At 36.6% G+C, this 23,706-nt stretch overlaps 1 protein-coding gene, 1 long non-coding RNA gene and 1 other non-coding gene across 8 annotated transcripts in view; 1 reads left to right on the top strand and 2 right to left on the bottom strand.

The window, feature by feature from the left end:
- Positions 1 to 5,261, bottom strand: part of PHIP (PHIP subunit of CUL4-Ring ligase complex) — a 131,862-nt gene extending 126,601 nt beyond the window's left edge. For 2 of the 4 annotated variants that reach the window (XM_077903299.1, XM_077903300.1), the window contains exons 1-4: positions 4,992 to 5,259; positions 4,818 to 4,876; positions 4,642 to 4,671; positions 4,393 to 4,452 (exon numbers count right to left, since the gene is read on the bottom strand). In XM_077903299.1, coding sequence (XP_077759425.1) covers positions 4,393 to 4,452; positions 4,642 to 4,671; positions 4,818 to 4,876; positions 4,992 to 5,031 — 189 coding nt within the window. In that variant the 5' untranslated portion in view covers positions 5,032 to 5,259. Of the gene's footprint in view, positions 1 to 4,392; positions 4,453 to 4,641; positions 4,672 to 4,817; positions 4,877 to 4,991 lie in introns of all 4 variants that reach the window. The other 2 variants (XM_077903303.1, XM_077903301.1) reach the window with 2 other exon arrangements.
- A 193-nt stretch (positions 5,262 to 5,454) lies between these two features.
- LOC144317232 (uncharacterized) overlaps positions 5,455 to 23,706 on the top strand; it is a 77,689-nt gene continuing 59,437 nt past the window's right edge. For 2 of the 3 annotated variants that reach the window (XR_013383179.1, XR_013383178.1), the window contains exons 1-2: positions 5,455 to 5,848; positions 21,985 to 22,218. This is a non-coding gene — a long non-coding RNA (uncharacterized LOC144317232). The remainder of the gene's footprint in view (positions 5,849 to 21,984; positions 22,219 to 23,706) is intronic. The other variant, XR_013383180.1, reaches the window with a different exon arrangement.
- LOC144317898 (U6 spliceosomal RNA) lies at positions 19,521 to 19,625 on the bottom strand. Its single transcript, XR_013383786.1, has one exon. It is a non-coding gene; the product is annotated as a U6 spliceosomal RNA (small nuclear RNA).

Below are 23,706 nucleotides of genomic sequence, written 5' to 3'. Positions count from 1 at the left end.
GATGGGATAATCCAACTGCCCCTTATTTTCAAGCCACTTTACAACTATTCAGGAATATAAAGAATTTAACAGGTACTTATTCCATTTAAAAATCTTTCTAAATGCCTCAAACTTCTTAAAATAATGCAAGGGTAAGAAGGATGAAGTTTTGCCTGTTTCAGCCCTTCAGCATGTAGCATTTCTCTAACACATAACATTGTATTGTTCATTATAAGGATTATGAGATACTAAGGTCCTGTTTCAGAGACTACCAAGCCAAGCTTATTATTTTACTGACACTCTATTTAAAAAGGAAATGGTAACTATAATATGTACATTCACTTCGTTATTTGCCACTTCTCATTCCCAAAATTATACTGTTTAGTTTTAAAAGCACTATATTGTTTTTAATATAGGACAGCAACACCTCATTCAAAAGCATGTTATTTTTTTTCTAAAACTTGTCCCCTAACTTTCACATTAATCAGTGTACTCTAAATACACGCACACTTAAGATACATACTTAAGTATATCCTATTCATGTTTTTTTTTCTCTGAGTTTAAGACCAACAATAATTTATGAAAACTAGTACTTAAACCATGGAGTGAAACATACTAATTACAGAGTAAAGAGGCAGTCTACAATGGTTAGTGTCTCAAAAATATTCATCTATCTCTAAGAAGGTATGCTATTACAACCTAAGAATGGCACCATAAAAAGCACTTTTACAATTTTCTAATCTGCATGTTTTCTCCATATCTACTTTTCTGTGTTTTGGATAATCTACAACAAAATGAAGAGTTGAGCTTTTAAAGACAATGTATCACTATTTCTAGTTCAAAATCAGATTTTCAGATCAGAAAAATTTGAATTCCCTTATTTTACAAATGAGGGAGCCCAAAGAAATTGCAAACTTGCTTGAGGTAACCTGTAGGCTGACCATCAGCAGGACTAAAATCACAATCCTCATCTCCTGACTCCCAATCCTTTCACTTGAATAGAAAGGCCTCTAATAAGTGGAATGATTTTAGGAACAGCAAATACCGCTACAAAAATTAAAATAAGAATTATATTAATAAATTCCGCTACAAAAATTAAAATAAGAATTACATATTAATAAATTAGCAAAACATGAACACAGTTCAAAAAAAAAAAAAGAAAAAAAAAAAAGCCTTGTAAGCAATAAATGTAATCAGAATCCCATATCTGGTAATAATGTTAAAAATTCTGCCTCAGAAGCACGCGATCACCACTAATTAAGGTGATAACTAGACAGCAAAACTTAATAAACTAACTAATTTCACTATTCAAATAGAAATAAATGATAAAGCTTTCTCTTTGGTCCAAAAATTAGTTGAGTTTTCCTGTTCTGTAAGAAGTTTGGCACAAGTGCATGGCTCCTTCTAAAAAATAAGAATCCTGATGAAAGCTTATAAGCCCTCTTGCTTTAAAATAAATCTGTATTTAAAAATATAAAATCTGCCTAAACATACACCATAAGAGACAAACCACTTAACTTTCTATCACATTCTACTCAACGTTAAAAATGTTTTAAATCTTTAGATAATACAATCATGTTTTATAATAACTTTATCAATCACTTGAAAAAAGCACATCATTTTTTTTTCATCTGTAAGCCTTTAAAACTGCTCTTAAAACTCTACTTTCTTCTTGGTCAAAACTCAATCACTGTGATTTTATTTGTAGGCTACGTACAGATGCTGACCTATGCTTGTTTTTAAGCTTCCCAAGTACAATTATACACCATCCTAAACAGTTGTAATTTGAGGTTTTCTAGAAATTTCAATCTGACATATACAAATTCTTCCATTTAAAATATTACTCAATTTATCAGTTAACGTAGTAACAAATTTCCAGGTACAGGGAGACACTACGGAAACCACAAACAATAGTTATTATTTTGGTTTCACTCATCAAAATAAACTTAAAACCAATGTTGCGCAAATTCAATTTGAAGACAACAAAAACAAAGGTTTTTTGAGTAGTAAGAAAGAATTAAGACAACAGAAAACACCATACTAGAGATTTTGCATGTGCTCACTTAGACCTAAAATTTCAAGATCTTACTATTAAACAAAAATATGCTCAGATACCTAGTGTTCCAAAATATTTTAGAGCTAACTCAACCTCAAAAAGTCGAAGTTAAACCAAATACCCACACACCTAGGTACATAGTTTGATGGATATAAAAGCACTCCAAGAGATGTCTTTTTTCCAATAGATAAATATACTCAAAAAATAAAAGGAGAAAATGAACCAGAGAACTCTAACATTTTAATGAGAGTTCTGTCTCATGAGTACGCCAAGGTGACAATTCTGGTAAAAAGGTGAAAACAGTGCAAGCAAGAAAAACCACAACCGTGCAAAATACAGGTGGATTTTGAAAAATAACAATACTAATGAAGACACTTATTGTCCTAAATGATAAAGAGACAAGAAGTATAAATTCATTTTATTAATATCCGTGAGATGAAAAACCTTCTTCCTCAAAAGATTAAAAATGAACATGGGTACCCCTGTTTTTACTGGAGAAAACAAAATGATATTCCTACAAGTATTACACATTCCCATAATTTAGCAATACACCACTAGCTGCTTCATTTTAAAAATATAACATTACTAAGAGTCTCCAAGTTAAGAACACAGCAATCTTCACTGACTGGGGTTTGTGGGTTTTTACGAGCTACAAGGATGAGTTTTGTAAAAAGAGATGCAAAAAAGTTTTGTAAAATCGGCCCAATTCTAAAAAACAGTATTATAATCTCTACAGTTTTTCCCAAAAACAAGGAAGATATGGAATCCACTTAGGTTTTTGTCAAATACGTACGCGCCCCTGCCCCCAAATTAAAGTATTGCAGATACTGAATCTTAAGAGTTTGTTTCAAACTCCATTCATTATAGCAAAGTATTAAGGAAACTAGCCTCAATCGCTATTATGAAAACTAACAAAGTGTGGAAATAAATAGTTAAGTTTCCATTAAATTTCCTAACCTACGTTTCCCTTATTTCAACATCTGTGAGCACTTACCAACCTGTATTAAAAGTTATTAAATCCACAAGTTAGATACTCTATATCCAAATGAAACAAAAGCCATCAAAATCATGTCACATCTTCACCTCACAGAAGACATTCAATTTTAAGTAGCTGAAACGTCCTAATCATTTCAGAAGCCTTCATGAAGTAATGTTACTGGTTATAACTACCTCAAAACATCAGTCCCGAATCAGTTTCACTGCATAGATTAAGCGCGCTTCCCACCCTCCCACTGCCGGCCTTGTCACTGCTCTAATCGCCCAATAAACACATTCATACAAACAACCTAAATCAATTTGGGAGACAAGAATATGGAAAATTTAACTACCGATACAAATACATTTAGTTTTCCAGTCACACTATACTACTTGGTAGATCCACTTTCAGAAGACAATTTATTAGAAATTGCTAAACATAATCGCTTTGAAAACCCACATTAATGTTTTTCAAGCTATGAAACAAAATATACGCCAGTTTAAACTGAAAACTTTTACTTGCCAAGTTCCGTACGACAATAAATATAAGGGCAAAAATCAAAACTTTTCTGTGGCCCCCCCAGTAATAGTTTTTAATTGAAAGAAGCGGCATAAAACGAAAATTAGCAACATGAGAAAAAGCCTGTTAAAACTCCTGGCTTTTCGAGGTTACAGGCTTTTGCACTTCTGCGAATGTGTTCTGGTAAAAAGCATGATGAGCCTCTGGCCAACTATCATCATACATCTGAACCCCTCAAAACAAACAAACACAAACCGTAGCTCTGAATTTAAGGAGAGCAAAAGAATCGAGAGGGAAAAAAATAAAAATAAAAATATCGCCTAGCTACGGTTCCGCCGCGGGTGAATAGCCTGCTTGTGAAATGCTAATGCCACTTCGGAGCAGTTAGTCACCAGCTATTGTGTGGGGCAGGAGAAAGCCGAGCCGACCGCGCGTGCAGAGCAGCGAGCGAGCGAGCGAGCAGGCAGGCGAGCGAGCAAGCGCGCCCTCCTTCCTCGCGCCGCTCCCGCCGCCGCCGCCGCCGCCGCCGCCGCCTCGCGCGCGCCCCCGCGCCCGCACGGACGCGCGCGCCGGCCCCTCCTCCTCCGGCCTTGCACTGCACAACACTCATGACGTATCTTTATTTCTAGCACATTAACAAAATATCACAAATAAATTGTCGGCAGCCCCCGCGGCCTCGGGGTGCGGGTCCCCCCGACCACTGCCCCCCGAAGCCCCCGCGCCGGCCTCCCAACCCTCCCCGTGGCCTTTGGAGCTTTCACGTTCTGGGGCCAAGTTTTTGTCTCTGTAAAAAATTGCGGGAAATTCAATTTTTATTCGACTCGGGGAAAAGTTTCTTTGCTCCGCGACGTGAATGTCTCACCAGATTCTGGTAGGTCCTGGGATGCTCCTTCCCGGTCCAGTCCGTGCGGCGGGGCAGCAGCTGCGGGGAGAGGACGCCCCGTGAGCCCGGCCCCCAGCCCCAGCCCGCCCGCTCCCCTCCCCCGCCCGCCCCGCGCCCCGGCGGGGACCCCGAGCCCCGCGCCCCGCGCCCCGGCGGCGGCGGTGGCGGCGGCGCGGCCCAGGGGCGGCCGCGCGGCGGCGAGACGCGCCGGGCCGCCGCCGCCCTTACCTCCTTCTCGGCCACCTCGCGGATCAGCACCTGCAACAACAAAGCGGGGAGAGCTGAGCCCCGCGCCCCGGGCCGCAGCCCCGCCGCCGCCGCCGCCGCCGCCGCCGCCGCCGCCGCCCTCCCCCACGCCCGCGAGCAGCGAGCGCCGGCTCGGCCCGCGCCGCGCGCCGCCGTACCTGAGCCGCCTGCTGACAGGGTCCATCTTCCAGGAACCGGGCGATGAGGAAGTAGAGCTCTGCGCGGGAGAGGGGGACGGGGAGACACACAGGCTTAGCGGCCGGGCGGCGGGGGGCGGGGGACCGCGGGCGGAATCGCCCGGTGCCAGCGGCCCCAGCAGCCCCCCGACTTACCCGATCGCAGCTCCGAGAGGCCTTTCCTCTCACAAGACATGTTTATGGGTCACTTCAGGGCCGCCGGCGGGACACCCCGCCGCCGAGGGGAAGCGGGGATGGTGCCGCCGCCTGCCCTATAGCTGTCACTGTGTGTTCACGAGCCCAGCCTCGGCTCCACCATTCAAGCAACGGCGGCGGAGGCGGAGGAGGAGGAGGAGGAAACAACAACTCTCAGGCAGCGGCTACGGCCGCCGCCGCCTCCGCCGCGGATCCCTCCGCCGCAGAAAGGAGTCCGCCGCCTTCGCGGCCCGGGCTTGGCCCCGTCCTCGGCCCGCGCCCCCGCCCCCGCCCCCGCCCCCCGGCGCACAAAAAGGAGTGCCTTGGGCCCCGCGCCCCCGCGCCCCCGCGCCCCGGGCGGCGAGACCCCTGCCCCCGCCTCCCCGGCCAAAGGTGCGATTTATTTATTTATTTCCAGTCGGAGAAGATGTCGGAGCCGGAGCCGCCGGTTGGCTGAAAGGCGCTTTCTCTGTGGAGGCCGCCCGCGGGAGGGAGGGGGGCCGGGGACGGCTCCGCGGAGGGATCTGACGCACACGGAGCCGCAGCACAGGCTCTATTCAGCGGCGCTGGCTGGGGCTGAGATGGAAGTTAGTTTCTATGTAGCAGAAATGGGAAACAAATGAAGCAAAACTGCCCAAAGAGGGGAAATGCCCCGAGGATGGGGCTCCCTCTCACGCGCGCACACAGGCACACACGCAGAGAGCCCTCTCGCGCCGGGCGAACTCGGGATCGCGCTCCCCGGCCCGAGTTGAATGATAGTGTTTGGTTTCTGTCTCTTGCCATGTGCATGTGTATAAATGCTGCGGATTGGCATCTGTGTAAGTCTTGTCCTGCGTTATTTCTGCAGCCTATGCAAAGTGTTGTGTAATTTATTGGAGTGCCGGGTATTGCAGTAGAGGTCTGGCTCTTTTTGTTGAGCGTTTGGCGTTTGCAAGCCCGTTATCTGCCGAAGCCACCTCTGCGTATATATCTTTTATTATTGCCGTCGTCTTAAGCATTTTACATGTAAAAAAAAAAAAAAATGTTTTTTGGTTTTTTTTTTTTTAGTTATTATTTTTTTTTATTGTGGTACGGGCAAAGCGAACTCCTGGTCTGTACTTCAGTTACTCTTTTTCCTGGTTACAAAAGGGCTAGTGATGGCTAATTAGGGATTTGGGATTAAAGAACCTTAAAGCTCTTCTAAGTGTTTACAAGAAGGAATAATGTAAACCTGAGAGAAAGGAAAGAAAGCTAATATTTATCTCTAACTGATCTGGAGGTAATTTACTGACAGATCAATAACCCACCGAAGGATATTGAAAGAGTATACTACAGTTTAGCCAAGGTGATTAGTGATTAAATAATTTAAATTATCTGTGTATCTTACAGTTGACTTCGTCATGCTAATTAATGGCTTCTAATTTGAGGTGTAAACCATTCTTGTTTACAGTTAATCACGGGAAGACTTCTTGAAAACTGACGAAAAGAGAAAAAAATTAATCTTTCGTAAATTAGTATGTAATTACCGGTTTTATTTGCTAAATCATACATCTGTGTTTCGCTGATGAGGGTAAGGGCCTTGTTGTTGTGTTTTTTTTTTTTTTTTTAAACGAATATGGGTGAAATTAATGGAAACAATAGAAAAAGCCATTTGTTAGAAAACAAGGACACCAAGTGATATTTATCTCCAGATGATTTAAGCACTTTTCAAAAAGACTTGATAGTTGGGTTTTTTTTTTTTTTTTAAGGATTGCATTATTTAAAGGGAATTAGGATAGTCGTTCTTTGTTAACATTTAACAAAAGATTCTCCTTTAAAATTTTAGATAATAACCTGCATTTTATGTATCCTTTCTAAAAAGGTTATTTGTGAGTAAAGGACCAACAAGCTGTATTATGGCTTTCTAGATTGTTTCCTCAAGCCTTGTTCCCTTCTCGCTCCTTAACATTGCTAGTGAGAAATACTTGCTGCAACTGCCTTGGGTTGCACTGCAAGACTGCACCGATGTGATGCCCTGTACTAAATATCCAGAAATCATCCTACACGTGAGGAAGAGGGAAAAAAAAGCCTAAACCTCTTTGGAATGATAGGATGTAAAAATTTGCCTTTTAGAACAATCTCAATCGAGTGAAAAAGAGAAGTTACCATGACTTGTCCTATTGCAGCCAGGTTATCAGAATAATGTTATTTACTGAAATGGCAATCTTTCAAATACTGAAAATATTTGCATTTTTAAGGACATTAATTCCATTCTATCTCTTGTAGGTAAGTAGCTTACTTCTAGATAGTTAGATTTGAAAAGACAGGCATTTAATATGCCTTTTTGCAATTCTCCTTATTTCTGTGATTGATGCTTTCTATTTTAACTTTTAAAAAAGTCTCATATTCTTCAAATAATTGTGATATTTTACATTATTATGATGTTCTTCATATAAACAGATTTTAGGAACTAAAAATTACAGTTGAAGTCTCGTGGTTTTGACATACTTGTATTAGTCTGATTCTTACTAATAGATGTTTTGTGCTTGCAAAGGAAAATAAACCAAATTATGACATGGAACATGAAATTACTTTGGGTAAAGTTTTCCATATATGTCTTGTGAGTGTTATGTAAACATGGAAAACTGGTATGATTATCCCATGTATGCTTTTCATTTAGAAGCCACGAAAACTTTTCCTAAGCTTGCTACCAGTACTTAGCTGCTAAAAAAAATTTTAAGGAAAATTTCGCTTCTAAGTTTACTGAATATGATGCTCTTGTCATTTTGACTAACAATGTGACAATGTGTAGAGCTTCTTTTTCAAAGACCAAATATGAAGATAGTTGTAACCTTGCTTTTGAATTAATTTATTGCTATCAGTCCACTATAAGAAAATATAGGCTACTGGCTAAAAATTAAAACTTCTCTTCAACCAGTTAAACTATTTTGTTTTTAACAATAGATGTGTTAAATGTCTCTTAAGTCCTTCAAATGTCACAAATACTCCCTTACAATGTTTTAATTCCTTTAAACATGAAACACATTTCTGGATTCTGGCATCATCAATTAACTATAAGGTTTATATTCAGTCATTTTGCATATGTATGCAGAAAATCTGTACATACTGAATTGAAAGAAAATCTTATCTTGAAACCTATATTTTAGTTCCCAAGGCCATGGCACTTGCAGTTCTTTTTCTCAGCATTAAATCTTTTGCATATAAGGATAGCTCGGATTCCATCTATACCCTTTTCTGTTTGATTATTTTAACTTTTTCATGGACTTCAAAAGTAAAGTGTCAATTTAAAGAGATTTCCATGCCTTTTATATAAGAAAGCTAACAAAAAAGTAAAGGTTTGAAAAGCTAACAACATTTTCATTTAATACAGTCTTTTTAGGGAAATTACAAACTTTTCCTGAAATGTAAAAGTTTCTGTGAAATTCACTTCTTTTCACTTGGCATCACATACAACAACATTAACACTTTACAAAAAGTTTCTCTTTATCATGGTAAGCTATTATTCTAATGAAATAATCAAATGCTGCCATTTAAGTTCTTCCTGGAATAAGATGGGATAATATTTATAAATGAAAAGGTCTGACTACATTTATGAAATTTGATTTCTCTCCACTAGGATGATGCAGTAATACATAACTCCAAAAAAAACTCTGCAAATACAATTTTAAAAAACTATATATTGTCTTGTTTTTATTTTGATGTTCTAGTTTTTATTTATTTTTTTTATGGCAAAAACTTTATTCTGTAAAGGGTAGATATGGAAAAGTAGAAAGCATTCTTCTTCAAAAAAATACCTTTTTAAAAAAATACTCCTCTGCTCTCATGACAAAATACAACTATCAAAAGAGTTGTTTAACACACCCCCACTCCTCCTTCTGGTTTGCTCCCCAATGTTGTATGTTCCTGTCCATGTCTATTTGACTTTCTCTCCACACAGACATTTTTCTTCCTTCACAGAGCCTGAATGTATGTCAAATTTGAAACATACGAGCAGATATACTGTTTGGCTGCTACAGAAAGAATAAAGATAACCAGCTTTAGTAAGCCATCCCATTATTTAACATTCTGTATTGTCTCCCTTATATCTCACTGAAAAACTTCTGTTTGAGTACAATTCCTTTTTAATCTGTAACAAAGATTAGCTGGTTACCAACAATCATATAATTCCTAACCTATTTGAATGTTACTAGTAATTCACCACTCAACTTTTTCCCTCCAAATTAAATAATCCTAGTAGCTTAGAGTTTTTATACGTAAGTCTTAGTTTGCACACAAATTACATAGCCTCATGGACTTATTTATATTTTTTACATCAATTCATGAGTTAACAGTACAATTACAAAGATTAAAGAAGAAAAGCAATTTTAGAACATATTCCCACAAGATTTGGAGCAGCACAGTGGATGAAGTAGAAAAAGCTGTTCCAGATGGGAGGAAACTTAAAGGAGAAGTCTGTAGGCATGTTCTATCATATGCAGATGTCTGATGGATCAAGAGTGGGCTGGACTGAGCACAGAACAGCAGAAAAGAGAAGGTAGACTCTGGGGAAGAGATGCAGTGGCTTTGCAAGTTGCTAGTGGTTGTGTCTCCAGTGAAGCATATTGTTATCAATGTGACTTCAAGATGGAATTTGATGACAAGAGTTAAGTAGACACTTGCCTTTACATCTTCCTAAATTCATAAACTTTGAAAACCTCAAGGAAGAAAATTTATTTTATTCATGGAAAGAGAAGGGGGAGATTTATATGACAAATTAGAGAGGAATCTCTACCAAATAAAAATACTCAGAACCAAGGACACAAAGGAGACACTGTTGGTTAAGAAGGAAAATGGTTGTTTAAAGAGTGAGATCTAAAAATAAAATAAAATAAAAATAAATAAATAATAAATAAATAAATAAATAAATAAATAAATAAATAAATAAATAGTGAGATCTGACTGATAAAATGCCCACAAGTCTGACAGGAGACTCAACTATGAGAGTAAGATGTATATCATAGTAAGATCCAACTCAAAATTGAGAATGAAGCCAATTTAGATTTAAACTGACTTTGTAATTTAAAAAAAAAAAAAGTGTTTCCATTTTCTGAATTTCTACAGAAAGGCCTAAGTATACCACCTTACTTGTAAGTTGCTTTTATTTTTCCTCTTGTGTCTATATACTTGGCAAAGATCTCCTTAACTTATGCTTCTGTTACTTTATTCTCTTTGATGGATATACTTATATTTGTTGAAATAGTGATTAGCTAACTAGCCCAAACAAAGAATGCATTCCATTATACAGTTATAAGATATAAAATAATATTGATAACAAGTAGATTTTACAAGTGAGATGTGTGCGTTCAAAATTTTAAGAAAAGCTTGTAATTTGATTTTGAGGTTACACCTACAAATCCTATTGCATTCATAGTTTTCATGCTTACATTTGAGCACATAAAAATATAGGTGTAGATGAAATGGTTACAGCAGATTTTTTTAATGCTTATCACAACTTACCAAATGACAATGATTTATAGAAAAACAGTGGCTTTTAAATGGAATCTCCTCATAAGCACATATATGTTATTTTCTCTCAGCAGTTACCAGAAGTGATTTCACTGAACATCATTAGGGAACGTATTTTCTTAAGAATATTGAGTAAGTCATATCATATGAGAAAGAAGAAATATATTGCCTTTTTTAAATGTCTTGCCATCCTTACTTCATGTGCATATGTTATACTTCATGCTTATTTTTGTCATTCAGTGTTTTGGGTTTTTTGGTAAGTTTATGTATAAGATTTCCCTCTTGCCCGAAATCCCCACATTTTCAGTTTTTTCAGTGTCTTTAAACTTTTCTTTCTCTTCTATCACTGAAACTTTAGTTTCCAATGATAAACCAAACAGGAGAATTAAGACATGTAATTAATGTGCATATATCCTAAAAGCTCTAAGAATCTAAAGAGGATCTATTCTTTGCTTCTTAAAGTAGAGACTGTCACACATTAAAATCTTCAAGATCTCTTACTTTCAGCTCTCCTGGTTATTTACACAAAAGACTAGAGAAATAATTTACACAACTGGTGTGAAAAGGAAGGAAAAAAAGCCTTCCTCTGCTTTTCCATAAGAAAAGAAATGAGGTGCTAAGCAGCATGCATTTTCTGTTTGTGAAGTACACTTGTATTTTTGTGTTACTAAACTTTTATCTCAACATTTTTGCCAAAGTCAAGATAAATGCCACCTTTTAAGATATTAGAGTTTGCTGAGTAAGAGGAATTACTGAATTTTTAGAAATTATTCTTTGGGTAATTAATACATCTTTCAGACTCTTGTTTGTAAAGTGTCCTATCTAAGAATAGTTGAAGAGACCTTAGATTCTCAAACCGCTCTGTGATCACTATTGCCTAACTTAACCTCTTTGGGATGTTTAGTATGGGAAACTTACTTCATTTGCAGAGCCAGATCACATCATGCCTTAAAAAAAATTGCTTTTAAAAGAATCCTTGATGAACTCACAATGGCAAATTTCCACGGCACAATACTAAGATCTTTTTCCCTAATGCCTATTAACCTAGCATTCTTCTATTAGGATAATTTTTCCTTTCAATCAGCCAGTTTCTCATGTGGCTTCTTATTTTTTTTTCCTTTTCATTATTAAGAGAATATTTTGATAGAAACATATTTTGTAAGTGTTAAAAAGAAAAATAAGAAATCCTATCCCAAGTTGTGGTGACCTGTACCACTTCTGTGAATGTGTGTTTCTTTTTCTTGGGCAAAACTCTGTGAGTTGATCCAAGAACCAAAGTCAACCTTTAATTTCTGTCCCTTGTCTCCATACGCCATTCCTACTTCTATGGTATTTTCTTTGTAGCTTGCTTACTTTCTCTCAGCATCAGCTGAAGAACCATCATTTAAGTACTGGCTTGCAGTTTGACCCTCATTATTGTGTACTTTAATAGAGCACATGTAGATGACCAGCTCACCAGAGGCTGATTGTAGGTAAGACAGCTAATGTCGAGTAGCTGAGACACAACCCGCCCCCCACAATGGCTGCATCTGGAAGGAAAAGGTTTCCATGATAGTCTAGCCAGTCTCCAGAAATTGTCAATTATTAAAATCTGACTTTATTCACAATACCTCAATTTATTGAATGGACTGCAAGAGATAGGAATCAATGGCTATACATACCATTCAAATTATAATGAATTCACATTCCTAAAATAGAACCGATGATACACTTATATGTGTAGATTATGTTTTTATGTGTCTTAACCTGATTGTTTTTAGTAACTAAGTATATATATTTTACAAATACTAGCAGGAATAAATTCCATCAAGTTATTTTTAGTAATTGCAAAATTAACAACATAAAATTTTGTGAAATCAGTTGAGTGTAATATAGGTTAATGTGAAAGCACTTCTTTCACAACAGGTTTTGGAATGAGAATATGATTTCCATATTTTAAAAAATTATGAATTTCAACAGATTAGTTTCAGTTCTATAGCATAAACTATAAAGAAGTGAGTTAAGAAGTTCTCTATCCATAATTAGTTTGAAAACATGCAAACCTAGGGTCAAGAATTGCATTAAAACTCCAAATCTTTTTATACTATTCAAGCTTTTTCTTTTAGCTTTTTTAAGTTACAAATATATATTATGATTCTTTAAAAGTTTAGTTCTTTCTAACTGTGAGGTATTTATGCTTCAACACATTAACATTTAGAGTCTAAAAGTCAAGTTGCCTTAACTCAGGAACAATTTTTAAAAATTTCTTTATCATATTAAAATATCAAACATTCAAAAAGTGAAAAAAATAGAAATATCCCCTGGGCACTAGACTCCCAGCATTCAAGATTATTTACATTTGAACAATCTTATTCTTATTTATTTCTTTTTTTTTATTATTTTTAAAAGGATTGTTTATTTGAGAGAGAGAGAGAGTGCATGTGTACATGAGCAAGAGAGGGAGAGTGAGAGGGAGAGAGAGATAATCCTCAAGCTGACTCCCCAGTGAGCGTGGAGCCTGATGTGGGGCTTGATCCCAGGACCCTGAGATCATGACCTGAGCTGAAGAGTCTGACACTTAATGGACTGAGCCACCCAGGCACCCCTAATTTTTATTTTCATTTTTTAGAGAGTGAGTGCACGAGGCAAGAGGGACAGAGGGAAAGGGAGAAGGGGTGATCTTAAGCAGGGTCCATACCAAACACTGAGCCAGGCTCGAGGTTTGATCTTATGACCCTGAGATTATGACCTGAACCAAAATCAAGAGTCAGACACTTAACTGACTAAGCCACCCAGGCACTCCTGGACAATCCCATTTTATCTGTTTTCCCAACCACTCCCATTCTTGCTTTAAAGTTTTATGTTTTAAAGTAAATCTCCTCATTGCCCCCATAAATAATTTGATACATAGTCCAGAAGCAAGTTCTAACTAGCTTAGTTCTTTCATTGGTTGATTGATTCATTTATTTAGTACCCCATAGACATTTATAGAGAATCTACCATAGTTTAAACACTGGATTAAGCCCTGGAAATTGATTAGCTTACAATGTCATTGGGACCCTTTCTAAGATGTTCTCTTATGATGGGAAGTACACACTGTTAACAAATCAGGTCATATCATTCAATTTCTCAAAACCCTTCAATGATACTTTATTAACTCCTAGACAATCCTCAATATGACATGTGGAATCCCTCGTAATCTGCCTCCCTCAACCTCTCCACACTCAACTTTACCCCCTGGACCACAAGCAATCTAAATTCCTCCTATACGGAATTAGTTTTCCAAATATGCCTTTCATTGTTTGCACATGCTGGTCCATCTTTCTAGAACCTTCGTCTCAAAACCAGACCAATTCTCATGAAGTTTTCAAGACATCACCCAGTTATCTATTGCTTCTTTAAGAAACTGTATGGCTCTCCTCCTAACAAATAGCCAGATGTTTATCCTCTGTGCTTCCAGAACATGTTCTGTATGTCTCTTATAGCACAACTTTCAGGCATATTAATTATAGTTTTATATTATTTTTGACTCACTAAGATGTTTTGGAAAGTCTCTGAACTTTGGATTTCTATATCCCCAATATATGCAACAATTCAGAATATACAACAGATGTTTAATAAAATCAGTGTTTTTTTTTTTTCTTGGAATGTTTTTTTTTCCATAAACTATGGTCATTTCTGGAGGTGGTTCCTAATAATGACCCCAGTTTGCCTAATTTTATGACTAACACAGGCACATAGAGCCATGGACAGTTTTCCCATTGAAGGGAAGGAAACAAAATATGTGTTGTATTTAAAAGAAACACCAGAATGTCCTGCAAATCTTGAGATCAGCTCTACCCTTTTGGAACTTTTGTTACAGAATTATTGAAATATTAAATGAAAGAATGATATGATCAATAAAGGAAGGCACAAAATACAAAAATAATGACCAAAAAAAAAGGAAGCCTAACTTAAAGTGAATGATATCAAATCCCTCTTTTCCCCTCTGAAATTCCCTTTGCTACTTAACATGTCTTTTTTAGTACATTTTCCCTAGTTGTCTTTTGTCTCCATCTTCCATCTTGTGCCCTGAAGAACTAGTAGAAAAACAAACATACATGTAAAAAGAATATAAAATCAATGGAATGGTGCCTCAGTGGGGCCCCAATAGCAAGTGGAAAAGAGGATCTCAGAAATTACATCCATAATCATGATGATTCCACACATAGGGTCATAGAATTTTAGAGCTGGAAAGAACCCTACAGCTTACCGAGTCCAAATTCCATTTCAAGGAGGTGAAATGATTTGTCTAAATTTACTCCCTCCTTTTAAAATATCAGTCAGCCTTGCAGTTTTTCCAAGGTATTGGTGAAAGGGTAGGATAGCTGAATAGCCAAAAGAGAATAATTTAGCATGGATGAGTCAACATGACTTCTGCATAAGAGATGATGTTTATTGGTTTCACCAGTTATTTGAGGGGAGAAATAAGCATAACTAAGGAGATTTAGAGAGAAAAACTATATTTAAACTTCCAAAAGGATTTTTGACAAGTTTCCATATCAGACTACTTAAACAATCTCTGTAAGAGATTAGCTTGGAGAGAATTAAGGAGAAATCTGAGTAGTTAATAACCGACAAGAATCAATTCCTAATTCTGTTTTTTACTGAGTATCCTAGGTCAAATTATTTCACCTTACTTACGATCAGTTTCCCACAAATAATAGGAATAGTAATTTTATCTAACTCGCCAGGCTACTAAGAGGATTGAATAAGATAATAACACTTTATAATAAGAGCTAACATATGTTAAGTACTTATTATATGTCAGACACTGGTCTAAGTGTTTAACAAATATTATCTCACTTAATCCTCACAAGGCCCCAGTGAGGAAAAATACTGTTATTTTCTCCCCTCTTTAAAGATGAGAGAACTGAGGCATAGAGTGGTGAAGCAACTCATCCTGAATCATGAAGCTAGTTATTGTAGAGTCAGGAATTGAACCAAGGAAGGCTAGTTCTAGAGCCCCTACTCTTGGCCAGTCAGCCTCCTGACTCTTTTGCTATTAATATGCTCAAACCCCTTTTCATGCACGCCCTAAGTACATTATAATAAGGCCTTAATAAATGTTAGTTATTACTACTTTTATACATTTTCCAGTAGAAGAAAACAGGAAGACCTACTATTGACTAAAGACTCATTTTAAACATAAGGCATTCTCTTTAAAACCAACCTGGAAAGAGATGCCTGGGTGGCTCAGTAGTTGAGCGCCTGCCTTTGGCCCAGGGCATGATCCTAGAGTCCCAGGATCAAGTCCCACATTGGGCTCCTTGCATGGAGCCTGCTTCTCCCTCAACCTATGTCTCTGCTTCTCTCTCTGTGTGTCTCTCATGAATAAGTAAATACAATCTTAAAAAAAAGAAAACCAACCTGGAAGGTCATAGACACCTAGGCAGTTCCCATTTTCCAACTGTGGCCAGAAGCCAAGGTCAGAACTGAGATTCCAGGGAAAATAGTCTTGTTCTCAAGCACCTGTTCTTTTTACAACATCTTAGCCCATACTGTTACTTGAATTCACACTCTTCGTTATTCCTATTCTATCCAAACCACACTTAGATGTATGAGTAGGTATATACAGAACACGTAAAGTGTATATATGTGTGTATGTATATATATATATATATATATATATCAATATTTTATTTGACCTATAAGTAAGCAATATTTAATAAAAAGGATTTGAACAGTAGCAAGGGCAAAATTTAGTAAGTTTCTAAAGAACAGAAACTGATGGCTTATGTCCCCAGAGTCAACGCTGGAGCCAGGCAAGTTTCATGATTTACAACACAATGGGGCACACAAATACACATTAAATTTTACTAATTTTCAGCTGTCAGTAAGCTTTTCTGGGGGAAAAAAGGACCAAGCCAATGATTTCAAATGGCAGGATCCCAAGATGAACTGCTAGACAAAGAATCTATAGTCATTTTACATTATTTCCTGTAAAACATTGTCTGAAAAAGCTTTTGTACCAAAAATGAATGCAAAGTACTGTGAGGATGAGTGCTGGAAATATAAAGCATTATCCCATAGTACTGTACATCAGCATCAGAAATATTTTTTAATTCTAGTCACCATACCTCAAGGAAAACATAAGGCCATAAGGCAAGAAACCACCTAGGAAAAGGTAATTAAAATTACATAAAGATATGGAAAGTTGTCTGCCAGAAAATGGACAAAAAATATCAATACTTTGAAAACTAATAAAGTAAGGATGAAAATGGATAGGATAAACACAAACTTATTCATCAAAATCTGCAATTTCAGAGACCAGCAAGTTGTCCTTGTTGTTGTTATTATGAATGCTTCATAATGTATTTTCCAAGAGAGACATGATCTCCCACAGCATCACCATATATTATCACAGGAAATTTAACAATAATTTTATTATCTAATATAAATATAGATCCTAATTTCTCAAATATTCCAAAAAGTCCTTTATAGCTTGTTATTCTTTCTTTCCTTCCTTGCTTGTTGCTTCTTGCTTTTTCCCTTCCTTTCTTTCTTCCTTCCCTGTATTCTTGTTCTAATCCAAGTCCAACCAGATAGCTCACATTGCATTTACTTGGCATAACTCCCTAGTCTCCCTTAATATGATCAGCCAGACTTTTTCATCTTTCTCATCATTGGTCGTTTTTTTAAGAGTCCAGTCAAATTATTTTGCAGAATGTTTCTCAATTTGAATTTCCTTGTTCCCTCATGATTAGATAAAGTTTTTTGCAACAATACCACCTAAGTAATGTATCCTGTGAGCACTACTTAAAGCTTGAAAGAGAAGAGATTTAGGACCCATGAAATCTTACTGTACCCCCAACTTGTATTTGCTACTCCCAAATGAAGACAGAGGAAGTAACGTTATTGGTCCAAAATACTTAAAATAGAAGTTCTTAATACATGGCCTTATGTTTTCCTTGAAGCATGGTTACTACCTCAAATCCATTAAGAGGTTAAGGGATGTTTCAAAAGACCTCTTTAACTTTTTGCAGGTAACATTACAGGGCCTAATATGCCTATGTCTCTTGACATTACTTCCAAGAGCTGAATGCTGACTATGCTATGCTATCTTGATCAAAGATGGCATTTTCTAATATCTCCCTCTTTTCACAAAACCAAATCCCAGTCTGTTAGGACTGTTTGCAAAGTTTATTCTAAATGCTCCTTTCAGAATGTATTTCTTTTTTTTTTTTTTTAATTTATTTATTTATGATAGTAACAGAGGGAGAGAGAGAGGCAGAGACACAGGCAGAGAGAAGCAGGCCCCATGCACTGAGAGCCCGACATGGGATTCGATCCCGGGTCTCCAGGATCGCGCCCTGGGACAAAGGCAGGCGCCAAACCGCTGCGCCACCCAGGGATCCCCAGAATGTATTTCTTTAAGAGATTTTAAAATCTTTGTGAGAAGAGGATTTATATATCAAGACTGGCTAACTCCAAGTTGCCTATATCCATGGTGTCTGCAAGTGTATATTTCTTTTTTTTTAAGTTTGTTTGATTTTAAGTAATCTCTATCCCCAACGTGAGGCTTGAACTCATGATCCCAAGATCAAGAGTTGCATGCTCTCCTGACAAAGCCAGCCAAGAACCTCAAGTGTATATTTCACTAATTTATCTATCCCAAGTCCCTCAAACTTGAGCAAGGTATAAGATCCACATAACTGACAACAGATACAGAGAATCACTAGTTTTTTTTAGAATTTCCAAACTGAAATTTACTTACCTTATTGTTTTGCGACAATATGGAATAAAATTAACATTGATTTTGAATGCAGAAAGAATTTAAACCTTAACAGTGTTACTTATTCTCCAGCTTCTTACTCACATATAAATTAACTTTTTAAAGTTGTATCCTCCACATTTGTAACATGGAAGTCATGGCACCTACCTTTCAGTGCTGTTGTAAGAATTAAATGTGAAAAAACAAAGAATTAAATGTGATAATCTCAAATTCCACTTGTTCATCGGTGGTATATAGGAAATAATATTTTATTGATGATTGTGTCTATGTTTATGAGGGATATTGGTCTATAGTTTTATTTTTTTAATATCTTTGTCTAGTTTTGATAGGTGGGCTCATAAAAGGAGTTAAGAGGTATTCTTTCTTCTTTATTCTCTGAAAGAGATTTTAAAGAATTATTATAAATTCTTCCTTAAATATTTGGTAGAGTTCACCAGTGAACCCAGCTGGGCCTGGTGTTTTCTGTTTTGGAAAGTTATTAGTTATGGATCCAATTTCTTTACCAGATAGATACAGACCTATTCAGATTTTGTATTTCTTCTTATGTAAGTTTAGGAAAATTGTGTCTTTGGAAGAATTGGTCCATTTCACCTAATTTGTCAAATTTGTGGGCATAGAGTTGTTCATAGTATTCCTCTATTATACTTTTTTAATTATCCTTTTTAAAAAAGATTTATTTATTTTACAGAGCGAGCGAGAGAGAGAGAGAGAGAGAGAGAGAATGTTTAGGGGGAGGGGCAGAGAGAGAGGGAGAGAGAATCTCAAAAGACTGTCCGCTGGGTATAGAGTCCAACACAGGACTTGATCTCACCATCCTGAGATCATGACTGAAGCTGATATCAAGAGTTGGATACTTAACCAAATGAGCCACCCAGATGCCCCTTCTATTATCCTTTTAATGTCCATAGGATCTGGTAGTGATGTCCCCTCTTTCATTTCTTATATTAATAATTTGTGTCCCATCTCTATTTATCTTTGTTAGTCTGGCTAGAAGTTGATCAGTTTCATCGATCTTTTCAAAGATCTAGCTTTTGGTTTTGTTGCTTTTTCTCCATTGATCTCCTGTTTTGATTTCTGCCCTTCTTCTTCTTCTTCTTCTTCTTCTTCTTCTTCTTCTTCTTCTTCTTCTTCTTCTTCTTCTTCTTCTTCTTCTTTTTTTGGTAATTTATGACAATTTTAATTATGTTTTTTATTTTAATTCCAGTATAGTTAACATACAGTGTTATATTAGTTTCAAGTGTACAATATAGTGAAAAAATATGGAACACTTCATTAATTTGTGTGTCATCCTTGCACAAGGACCATGCTAATCTTCTTTGTGTCATTCCCATTTTTTTAAGTACATGGGCTGCCGAAGTGAGCACTTTGCTCTAATTCTTATTACTTCTTTTCTTCTGCTTACTTTAGATTTAATTTCTTATCATTTTCTAGTTTCCTCGGTGTAAATTTAGATTATTGATTTTAGCTCTTTTATCTTTTTAAAAATATATGCATTCAATGCTATAAACTTCCCCCAAGCACTGCTTTCACTGCATCTCAAAGTTTTGATAAATTGTGCTTTTATTTTCATTTAATTACAAATATTTAAATATTTCTCTTGCTATTTCTTGTTTTATCTCTCTGCTGTTTAGAAATGTGTTGTTTAATCTTCACATATTTTGAAAGTTTCCAATTACCTTTCTATTTTTGATTTCTAGTTTAATTCCATTGTGATCTGAATGTAGGCATTGTTTGGTTTCTGTTATTTTAATTTAAGGTGTGTTTTATGGCCCAGAATGTGGTCTTTCTTGGTGAATGTTCCATGCAATCTTGAAAAGAATGTATATTCTGTTGTTGGATGAAATAGTCTACAGCTGTCAGTTATATCCAGTTGATGGTGTTCACCTGTGTCTTTCTGATTTTCTGCTTGCTGTATATGTTCATTTTTGATAGGGATATTGAAGTCTCCAACAATGATAGTGGATTCATCTATTTCTCTTCTCAGTTCCATCGATTTTGCCTCATGCAATTTGACACTCTCTTGTTAGGTGAATACAAATTAAAGATTATTATACCTTCCTGGAATTAACCCTTTTGTCATTACGTAATGACCAATCTTTATCTCTGATAACTTTCTTTGCTTTGATGTCTGCTCTGTTTGAAATTGATATAGCTATTCCTGTTCTCTTTTAATTACTGTTCACACTATATATATTTCTCTATCCATTAACTTTCAATTTATATGTGTCTTTATATTTACAGTGTGTTTAGCGGACTGCTTATAGTTCTCTCCTGATTCTTGATTCACTCTGACAATCTCTATCTTTTAATTGGTGCATTTAGACCATTGACATTTGAAATGATTATTGATACAGTTGGATTAATATCTACCATATTTGTTACTGTCTTCTATTTGTTGTCCTTGACCTTTGTTCCTATTTTTCTCTTCCACTTTTTCTGCCTTCTATGGTTTTAATTGAATATTTTATATGGCACCACTTTCTCTCCTTTCTTAGCATATCAATTATATATTTTTTTTTTATTTTTTCTCAGTGGTTGCCCTAGAGTTTGCAATATACATTCACAACTAATCCAAGTCCACTTTCATTTTTTTTTTTTTTATATTTTTATTTTATTTTTTTTAAGATTTTATTTATTTATTCATGAGAGACACAGAGAGAGAGAGACGGGGGCAGAGACACAGGTAGAGGGAGAAGCAGGCTCCATACAGGAAGCCCGATGTGGGACTCGATCCCGGGTCTCCAGGATCACACCCTGGGCTGCAGGCGGCGCTAAACCGCTGTGCCACCGGGGCTGCCCCCAAGTCCACTTTCAAAACACTGTGCCACTTCATGGGTATTGTGAGTACCTTATAATAATTAAATAATCTTAATTCCTCCCTCTTGTCCCTTGTATCATTGCTGTCATACATTTTACTTGTATATAAGCATACGTAAGCATATATATGCATAACAAATTACATAAGTATGCATAATCAAATACCTTATTGCTATTATTATTTTTGTCATTATCTATTAGATCATTAGAAATAAGAAAAACAAAAGTTTTAATTTTATTTTCACTTATTTCCTCTTTAGTGCTCTTCTTTCCTTTATGTAGATTTTAATTTCTAACCTATATTATTTTCTTTCTCTCGAAAGAACTTCTTTTTAAACATTTATTGTAACTCTAGTTTACTGACAATAAATTACCTCAGTATCAATTTGTCTGAGGAAGTCTTTATTTCACCTTCACTTTTGAAGGATAATTTCACAGGATACAGAATTACAAAAATTGATTTGTTTTCTGTTAGCACTTTTAAGTATTTCACTCTACTCTCTTATTGCATTGTTTCTGAGAAGTTGGATACAATTATTATCTTTTTCCCCTTATACATAATGTGTTTTATATCTCTGGCTTCTTGCAGGATTTTTTTCTTTATCTTTGATTTCCTATAGTTTGACAATGATATGTTAGGTGTAAGGTTCTGGGGGTTTATCCTTCTTGGTGTTCTCTGAGATTCCTGGATTTGTGGATTGGTGTCTGACAATAATTTGGGAAAAATTCTCAACCATTATTGTTTCAAATATCTCTTCTGTTCCATTCTCTTTTTCTTCTTCTCGTATTCCCTTATACATTGTCATATTTTTTGTAGTTGTCTTATATTCTTTGGATATTCTATTATGTTTTTCTCAATCTTTATTCTCTTTGTTTTTCATTTTATTTTATTTATTTCAGAGAGAGAGAGCACAAGCATGACCAAGGGAGGGGCAGAGGGAGGAACAGACTCTGCAGTGAGCAGGGAGCCCCATATGTGGCTCAATTTCAGGACTCTGGGATCATGACCTGAGCAGAAGGCAGATGCTTAACCAACTGAGCCACCCAGGCACTCCATGCTTTTCAGTTTTTGAGATTTCTATGGATGTATCATCAAACTCAGAGATCCTCTTCTCAACTACATCCAATGTACAGGTAAGTCCATCAAAAATATTGTTACATATTTTTTTAAATTTTTACTTATTTGAGAGAGAGAGGGAGTGGAGTGATAGTGATAGGGGCAGAGGGAGAGGGAGAGAGAGTTAAGCAGTCTCCCTGCTGGGTGTGGAACTCTATGTGGGACTTGATCTTAGGACCCTGAGATCATGACTTTAGCTGAAATCGAGTCAGCTGCTTAACCAACTGCATTGCCCAGGTGTTCATACATTTATTTTAAATCTCTAGCTTTCGTTTTGGTTCTTAGATCCAAATTTCTCTCTCTCTCTGTTCACATTATCTACCTGTTCTTGCATTCTGTCTATTTTATTTATTGGAGCCCTTAGCATATTAATCATCATTGTTTAAAATTCCTGGTCTGATAATTCCAACACACCTGTTATGTCTGATTCTGATGCTTGCTGTTTCTTCAAGTTGTGGGGCTTTATGGTTTTGGTTTTGTTGCTGTTGTTGTGTTTGTTTGTTTTGCCTCTTAGTATGCTTTGTAATTTTTTTATTGATAGCCAGATGATGTCTGTCTGTAGGCAATAAGCTGGAACAGTCTGGGTACTCATCTCATTTGTTTTGTATCATAAAATCATTGCCACTCATTCCCTGATATCCACTTCCTTGAAAACCAATGACTCATATATTTTATTCGGTTTTTTATTTGTTTTAGGCAGGAGGGTAAATCCAGCCCATGCAATTCCATTTTGGCTGAAAGCAGAAGTATATCCTTCCACTTATAAAATATTTATCTCACCAAATTTGACTAACTTATCTCTACATTATGCTTATTTTTTAGTAATATTTTAAAACTTTGACACTCTAAAAAAATGTGACTTTTCCCCAAGGGGAAAAAGCTTTTCATTGTTGTATTCATCTTGGTGCTTGAGTCATATAATTTTTACCCATCAGCTTCATAAAAGATCTTCAGTGTAAGCTATTGGGATCAATTTGACAGTAAGACTTTGTATGATGAATGCATTCCCTAATTGTGAAAAAAAAAAAAAAAGAAAGAAAGAAAGAAAAAAACCTAAGCAAAAGATTAAACTGCTGTGCCTAATTCTTCTTTGCCACAGCACTGTTCTTTGCAAAAAAAGGTTGGAAACTGGCCATGTTTTCTTTTGTGTCCATTTTGTTTTTTCCACCATGTTAGTTGGGAAGTCATAAAGATATATTTTTTAACCTTTTAAAAGAGGAAAAATAGAATTTTTTCTACAATTATTTATGTAAAGCATACATCTGTCTGCCAAATCTACCATTAAATCAAGAGCTAAAATTTTAACATTAGACAAATTTAGGTTTGACTTCTTTGGGGCTGTCAGTGATGACAGAATGTCTAATACTTAGGGCTTATTCATTCCTTTTGTGTGCTTGTGTGTACCCATCTGGGGTTTACTACTGTCAGAAAAGCTCCTGTCCTTTGCTATTCTATCTTCCAGCAAACATTATACATACTGGCAGGTGAGAATATCACATTATGAA

This window comes from Canis aureus, chromosome 7, assembly GCF_053574225.1.
Source record: "Canis aureus isolate CA01 chromosome 7, VMU_Caureus_v.1.0, whole genome shotgun sequence".
Classification (NCBI taxonomy): Eukaryota; Metazoa; Chordata; class Mammalia; order Carnivora; family Canidae; genus Canis; species Canis aureus.
This window is presented reverse-complemented; position numbering and strand designations above follow the sequence as displayed.